Source organism: Myotis brandtii, unplaced genomic scaffold, assembly GCF_000412655.1.
Source record: "Myotis brandtii unplaced genomic scaffold, ASM41265v1 scaffold4, whole genome shotgun sequence".
NCBI lineage: Eukaryota > Metazoa > Chordata > Mammalia > Chiroptera > Vespertilionidae > Myotis > Myotis brandtii.
In genome coordinates, this window is record NW_005365371.1 from 3,780,449 (window position 1) to 3,788,435 (window position 7,987).

A 7,987-nucleotide genomic window follows, 5' to 3' on the forward strand; every position below is an offset into this window, starting at 1 on the left:
AGCGGCTCCCCCTCCTCGGAGGGCTCTTCCCCGCGCCTGCGCACCGCTGCCGGGCAGACCCGGCCAAGAACGCCGTACTGTAATTTCGGCCCAAATTGATGTAGTTCTGCCTTGGTTTACAAAATATTTTATTACGCATTCGCTCTTATTAACCGCTTCACAATCTTAAGAAAGTGACACGTGCCCTGCCCGTGTGGCTCAGTGGTTGAGCCTCGACCTAAGAACCAGGAGGTCACCGTTGAGTTCCCAGTCAGGGCACTGAAAGGGTTGAAGAGAATAAACCAGGGCAGAGGAAAACTTATTGTGCTTAGCAGATCTCTTGCAGAAAGCTTGCAGCCTTGAGCACAGCATAGCTCGGATAACCAGAAGACACCTGGCCCGGGAGGAACCAAGGACGGACCGGACCCTTATGTCAGCAGAGCGGCTTACAGCCTGCAAAAATTAGTGAAAACCTCTCTCTCCCTGCTCTCTTCGCTGATGCCTTTCTCGGTCTCAGCCCCCCTGCACTCAGGTGTTTGGGAATAAAATCTTTTTTGATACATTATGGCCTCATGTCATAGGTGCGCAACCCCGGCCCACTCCGAACCTTTCAGGCACGTGCAGGGGTTGCAGCCTCGGTCCCCAGTAGGGACCATGCAGGAGGCAGCGGATCAATGATTCTCTCTCATCAGTGATGTTTCCATCTCTCTCCCTCGCCCTTCTTCTCTGAAATTAACAAAAAAATATGTTTAAAATAAATTGGCATGAACCCTGAGACCCATAGAGGTCCAAAGATACACAGCTAGTGAGCATCAGCCCCCTGGCCGCATGCACAGCCGGAATGCCAGGCACACAGTGTATGCTCAGTGTATGCCACTTACTGAACTGCTCCGACGCTAGTGAAAAGAAACACCGGGGGGTTAACCAGCTCAGGGCGCTGTAACAAAATACCACAGACTGGGTGGCTTTAACAACAGAAATTTATTTTCTGGAGGCTGGGAGTCCAAGATCAAGGTGCTAACAAGGTTGGTGTCTGAGGCCTTTCTCCTTGGCTTGCAGTTGGCAACCTTCTAGCTATGTCCTCACATGTCCCTTTCTCTGGTGCTCATGTAGAGAGAGATCTGGTATCTCATCCTCTTCTTAAAAGGATGTCAGTCCTCCTGGATTAGAGTCCTTCCCTTATGACCTTGTTTAACCTTAATTAGCTCCGTAAAGGTCCTTTCTCCAAATAAAGTCACATTGGGGGTTAGGGCTTCAACCTGTGAGTTTGGGGCGGGGGTGGGCGGGGGAGGGACATATAGTTTAGTCCATAACTACTGATGAATTTAGAAGATAGGAGCTCAAGTACTGACTTTACCTGAACCTAACTGAGTGCTTTGGGGAAGCAAGTCCATTATCCTGTAGGAGCCTTAACTTCTCTATCGGTTACATGTGGCAACTTTTATGGGGTTGTTAAGCTGAAATGAGATCATGGCTGGAGGACATTTTATGGACTAAGTTCTTACACAATAAAAATGACAATTATTCCTTCTATTAATATGTCATGCAGTTTACAATGTGATTTAAAATGCATAATGTCATGCAACATACTTGCAAGGAATTATTATTGCTATAATTATCACAGGAATACCTAAAAGGGAAGTCTGTTTGTGATTCATACCCATAAACCCTAATGGCAGAAAGGATTCAAGGCAGTTTCTGATGAAAGCCGTGTCCGTGAAGTGGCATTGCCTATGGCTTCTCACAGAGGCTGCAGAAAAGGCCCAGGAAGGCGTTGAAGAAGTGAGTGACCACCAGGAGAACCTGGAGGAGGCTGATGCACAGGAGAGCGGAGAAGAAGGACACGTGCCAAATGACAGCTTTCAAAGGCTCCAGGCAGACCGAGTTCCAGAGGGAACGGTCATATAAATAATTCCTGTTCCCACAAATAAAGAGACAGGGGTTGAGGAACAAGTAAGAAATGCCAAATAAGCAACCTCAACAGACAGCCGGGGCCTCCCCCAGCTCAGGTCACAAGCCTAGACTCATTCTTGAGGGTGACTATTGTGGCTGCATTTGCAATGTTTGAGCATCAGAGGAGTGAGATGCTAGAATGCATCACCAAAAGGAGTTTGTAGTCTCTCTCTTTTTCTCTCTCTCTTTCTCTGCCACTCTCCTTCCCCCTCCCCCCAATCCCTCTCTCTCTCTCTCTCTCTCTCTCTCTCTCTCTCTGAAAAGGCTGAAACTCCATTCAGGTCTCCATCCATTTACCTGTTGTGTAGGTCTTTGAATGGGTAACCATATTTCCAAGCTTGCGTCTGGTTGAAGGATGAGACATCGAACATGCAAAATGGACCATCTTTCAGGGCTACTCCAGAAGTAATAAAGCAAATCAAGGCTCCAAGCAAAGCCAGGCCACTTGATAATAGAGCAGCGAGCATCTGCAGAGGGAGAGAAAAAATAGTGAGCCCTGGCTGGCATGGATTGTGGTTAGAGCATCAGCCGCCAACCGGAGGGTAGCGGGTTCAATTCCGGTCAAGGGCATGTACCTGGGATGCGGGTTCCCCTCCCTGGTTGGAGGAGCATGTGAGGGAGGCAACCACTTGATGTGGCTCTTTCACATCTCTCTCTCTCTCTCTCTCTCTCTCTCTCTCTCTTTCTCTCTCTCTCTCTCCTCCTCCTCCTCTCCTGTCCCTTCCACTCTCTCTAAAATTAATGGGAAAAATATCTCCTCCGGTGAGGATTAACAAAAAGAAATAAAGAGGGGGGGGGGGAAGGAAGGAAGGAAGGAAGGAAGGAAGGAAAGAAGGAAGGAAGGAAGGAAGGAAGGAAGGAAAGAAGGAAGGAAGGAAGGAAGGAAGGAAGGAAAGAAGGAAGGAAGGAAGGAAGGAAGGAAGGAAAGAAGGAAGGAAGGAAGGAAGGAAGGAAGGAAAGAAGGAAGGAAGGAAGGAAGGAAGGAAGGAAAGAAGGAAGGAAGGAAGGAAGGAAGGAAGGAAAGAAGGAAGGAAGGAAGGAAGGAAGGAAGGAAAGAAGGAAGGAAGGAAGGAAGGAAGGAAGGAAAGAAGGAAGGAAGGAAGGAAGGAAGGAAGGAAAGAAGGAAGGAAGGAAGGAAGGAAGGAAGGAAAGAAGGAAGGAAGGAAGGAAGGAAGGAAGGAAGGGAAAGAAAGAAAGAAAGAAAGAAAGAAAGAAGGAAAAGAAAAGAAAAGAAACAGTTTGAGATGGGGTCGTGACTAGGTGACTTGTGAGGCCACCTGGAAACTTCTCTGGTGCTCAGGCTCTCGCCATGATGTCACACGGGGCTACTCCCACCCATGGCACCTCCTTTAAAGCTTGACCAAGGAAGGGTGGCTGATGAGGGGTCACAGGGTAGAACTAGGAAGGGGTGGAAGAGAAAGAACTGAGAAGGGGGAACACTGGCACTTGAACCTGGATCTGCCTGTGTCCGCAGGCCCTCGGGATCTTCTCAACAGGTTGGCATCAACAACTCTTAAGCTCAGCCCTGACTGGTGAGGTTCAATTGGCTGGAGCATCATCCTGTACGCCCATGGTGGGCTCAATTCCCGGGCAGGGCACACACCTAGGTTGCGGGTTGGATCCCCGGTTGAGGCATTGATCAGTATAGGAGGCAACTGATCAGTGTTGCTCTTTCACATCTTTCAATGTTTCACACACAAAACTTTAAAGCCCAGACTTCAGTCATTCAGCCTCTGAGTTAAAGAGTCGGATTGTCGTTTGCCCTCTTCTGACTCTTTTAAGGCAAAGCTGTATTTTCTTCCATCCCATCCCTGATTCCAGTCTTGTTCAAATCAAGCATGAAAGGGAGGGAGGGAGGAAGCAGGGAAGGAGGGAGACAGAGACAGAGACAGAGAAGAAGAGAAACAGAGACAAACAGCAGTCAACTCTGAAATGACACCAGTCTGTCGCTGTACTTTTCTCGTCTGTACACTACTCTCCCCTCCCAAAGGATAGCAATGAGTTTATTTTCTTGGCAGGATTTTAGCTTGCTTCCAAATTGTCTTCTTTCCCAGGATACTAGATATTTTATTCTCCTTTCCAAAGAATACATGTTTTAAAATTACAAAACACACGTATAAATAGTTTTTATACAGAATCATAGTAATTCCCCCACTGATGTCAAGCTGGTTTGAAGCTTGGGAGGGCACAGAGAAAGGTTTTGTTTGTTTGTTTTTAGTTTTTATCGATTTGAGAGAGGGTAAGGGAGGGAGGGAGGAAAGGGGGGAGGGAGAGAGAGAGAGAGAGAGAGAGAGAGAGAAAGAGAGAGAGAGAGAGATATATATTGTTCCACTTATTTATGCACTAATTGGTTGATTCTTGTATATACCCTGACCTGAGATCAAACCCACAGCCTTGGTGTATCAGGACGATGCTCTAACCAACTGAGCTACCCAGGCAGGGCCAGGTGCGTGGTAAGCTTTGACTCTAAGTTAAAAGATTCAAGATTAATTACTCTGATATAAGCCTAGGACAGTAATTCTCAAAATGTGGTCCCTGTCCCAGCAGCGTCAATCACCTCACCTGGAAACTTGTTAGCAATGCAAAATTTCCCTCTCCACCCCAGGCCTACTGAATCAGAAACCCAGAGGGTTCTGGTGTAGCTCAACCTGAGAACCATCCCCTTAGGGGAAAACAGATGTGACTGAGAACAGACAGTGAGTGAAATGTGTGGGTGCTTATATTTAATTCTTTAGCATATAATTCTGAATCAGGGGGTTCCCACTATATGGGTGGCAGATACCAAAGTAGGCTGTGGGGTTACTGTAAGGAGGCCACCAATCCACGTGTCTGAGAATGAATAGGCAACATAATGTGTAAGAAAACAGAGTTTTCAAATAAATATAGATGCTACTGTAATTGATAAAGTGCAAATGTATTTGGGCCTCAGTTTCATTATCTGTAAAATGGAGAGGTTAGACTAGAATCTAGTCCTTAGATGATCTCTGGAGAACCTTCCAGCTCACAGAAAAATTTAAACAAAATAGGCAAGAAATTTTCTTTCAAAAACACATGATTACTCCCTAGCTCAGTGGTCGGCAAACCGCGGCTTGTGAGCCACATGCGGCTCTTTGGCTCCTTGAGTGTGGCTCTTCCACAAAATACCACGTGTGGGCGTGCACGTACAGTGCGATTGAAACTTCATGGCCCATGCGCAGAAGTCGGTTTTCGGAAAGGAGATAGACGAAACAAGTATACAAGACAAGTGTGGATGGGAGAGTTGGAAGGGGTGGACCTCAGCGAACGTACCTCAATCAGATTGAGGACGTTTTTTAGCAAAGGCCAGCTTAGGAGTACCCTAATTAAGTTAATAACAATGTACCTACCTATATAGTTTAAGTTTAAAAAATTTGGCTCTCAAAAGAAATTTCAATCGTTGTACTGTTGATATTTGGCTCTGTTGACTAATGAGTTTGCCGACCACTGCCCTAGCTGGTTTGGCTCAGTGGATAGAGTGTCAGCCTGCGGACTGAAAAGTCCCAGGTTCAATTCCAGTCAAGGGCACATGCCCGGGTTGCGGGCTCGATCCCCAGTAAGGGGCGTGCAGGAGGCAGCCAACCAATGATTCTCTCTCTCATCATTGATGTTTCTATATCTCTCTCTCTACCTCTCAATTTCCTCTCTGAAATCAATAAAAATATATTAAAATTATAAAACAACATGATTGCCATGTACATAACTCATGTTCATATTGTTCAATAAGCTAAAAAATTAATAACAACAGTTCTCACATTTGTATAGACATTTATGGTTCATTACAACATTCATGGTTCATTACAACATTTATGGTTAATTAAATAACAGGGTCATTGACTTGATTCTATTAACCCCCATTTTACAGATGAGGACCTGAGGCTCAGAAAAGTTAAGCAACTTGCCCAAGAGCTTAGGGTGATTAAGGGGCATGATCAGGACCTGACTTCAAACCCCAAGACCAAAATTGCCTTTTTACCACTGGGCCTCTGAAGTAATGGGATGTGGGGACATTCTAGGTTTAGAAGAGTGAAGTCTGGTGCTTACGCTTCGGCAGGGCCCACTCTTGCTGAAGCAGCCGTATCGCCAGCCCATCAGGGAGATGAGGGTGGCTGCAGTGAGGACCTGGGAGAGGAGAAAGAGCGTTAGGACGAGACTGGGTAATGGACACTTCTTGCCGCCACCTGTGGCTGTTGCACCAGTGTGGTTGGGCACCTCCCGTGGACTTGATTATCCTCTCTTTCCCAGAGGGTTTGGTTTTGCCTGTCAGGACTCGGTTTTGGATGACTAGCCTGCCCTGACTCTGTTGATGGCAACGTTCACACCTAGTATGCCTAGTCCAAAATCCAGCAAGTCTTCCTGGACCAGTGGTTCTCAACCTTCCTAATGCCGCGACCCTTTAATACAGTTCCTCATGTTGTGACCCAACCATAAAATTATTTTCGTTGCTACTTCTTAACTGTAATTTTGCTACTGTTATGAATCGTAATGTAAATATCTGATATGCGGGATGTATTTTCATTGTTACAAATTGAACATAATTAAAGCATAGTGATTAATCACAAAAACAATATGTAATTATATATGTGTCTTCCGATGGTCTTAGGCAACCCCTGGAAAGGGTCATTCGACCCCCAAAGGGGTCGCGACCCACAGGTTGAGAGCCGCTGTCCTAGACTCTTCTATCCTTTGGAGTTGCTATAGACTCCAGACCAGCTTGTTAGATCAAACTCATTTGCAAGGAATCAAAACACTCCTCCCCCTTCACCTCCCTATTTCATCCCTGAGGGGCACTTTGGGAGTTCTCTCTCAGAGAACCCAGGACATTTACCATGAGGCCTCCTCCCCAGAGCCCAGAGCCCAGCATGGCATGCTTGCCAATGAGGCCCCTCAACAGGTAGGTCACATCCCAGTTAGGAAAGAGGAGCACCATGTTGGCCCCAGCAGCAAACAGGGCTGTAGTCCCGAGGCTCAGCCCCAGGATGCGGGAGCAGGTCCTTGAGCATGCCATCCTGCAGGGAGAGCACAGTGTCCTGGAACGAAGGGAGGACGGTCATGTTAGCTCTGCTACTGGGAGCATGGGGTGGGGAAGACACACAGATACTTCACCTCCCAGGGTCGGACAGAAGAACCAAGGAACTTGCTTCAAAACTCAGCCTCTTATAAATATCCCCCAATAGATAAGGTTTAATTGCTCCATTTTCTGCCAACTTCGACTCATACATACATGCTCCTCATCCCATCATAGAGTGAGTAGTCTTTGTTTCTGGCTTCTTTCACTTTAATACTATTGAGGTTTTTTTGTTTTTTATTGCCTAGTAGTATTCAATTGTATGGATATGCCACAATTGATCTATTCACATCAATGTTTCTATCTCTCTATCCCCCTACCCTTCACTCTCTGAAATCAATAAAAACATTTTTTTAAATGTTGCCCTTCAAAAGACATCATTAAGGACATGAAGAAGCAAACCACAGGCTGGGAGAAAATACAATATACATTTTGTAAATATGTATGGGAATGTGAATACATAACATTTGACAAAGGACGTGTATCTAAAACTCTATAATAAGAAGACAAACAATGATTAAAAAATGGGGAAAAGATTTGAATAGATACTTTGTTTCATCTCACAAATATCCTATCTAATAATAGACAAACATAGTAATTAACCATACCTCCGACACGCTTCCCACTGGCTAATCAGGGCGATATGCAAATTAACTGCCAACCAAGATGGCGGCCGGCAGCCAGGCAGCTGAAGCGAACAGAAGGCTTGCTTGCTCCTGTGATGGAGGAAGCCAAGTTTCCCCGCCTGCAGCTGCTGGCCTCTGAGCTGCACTCTAAGAAACAATGTTGCAATTATAGAAGATAAACAAACCCCAGAAACCTGCTTTCAGCCCCCCGGGCCTCAGAGCTGGAGCTGCAACAGTGTTTCAATTATAGAAGCCAAACAAACCCAGATACCTGCTTTCAGCAGCCGAGGCCTCAAGCTGGAGCCGGGACTCAGAGCTAAAGCCGGCTCTCAGCTCCAGTGACAGC

At 46.2% G+C, this 7,987-nt stretch overlaps 1 protein-coding gene across 1 annotated transcript in view; it reads right to left on the minus strand.

Annotated features, from left to right (window-relative positions):
* Nucleotides 1-980: 980 nt before the first annotated feature.
* TM4SF19 (transmembrane 4 L six family member 19) overlaps nt 981-7,987 on the minus strand; it is a 13,636-nt gene continuing 6,629 nt past the window's right edge. The window contains exons 3-6 of the mRNA XM_014545290.1: nt 6,776-6,977; nt 5,992-6,069; nt 2,230-2,399; nt 981-1,894 (exon numbers count right to left, since the gene is read on the minus strand). Coding sequence (XP_014400776.1) covers nt 1,711-1,894; nt 2,230-2,399; nt 5,992-6,069; nt 6,776-6,955 — 612 coding nt within the window. The 5' untranslated portion in view covers nt 6,956-6,977 and the 3' untranslated portion in view covers nt 981-1,710. The remainder of the gene's footprint in view (nt 1,895-2,229; nt 2,400-5,991; nt 6,070-6,775; nt 6,978-7,987) is intronic.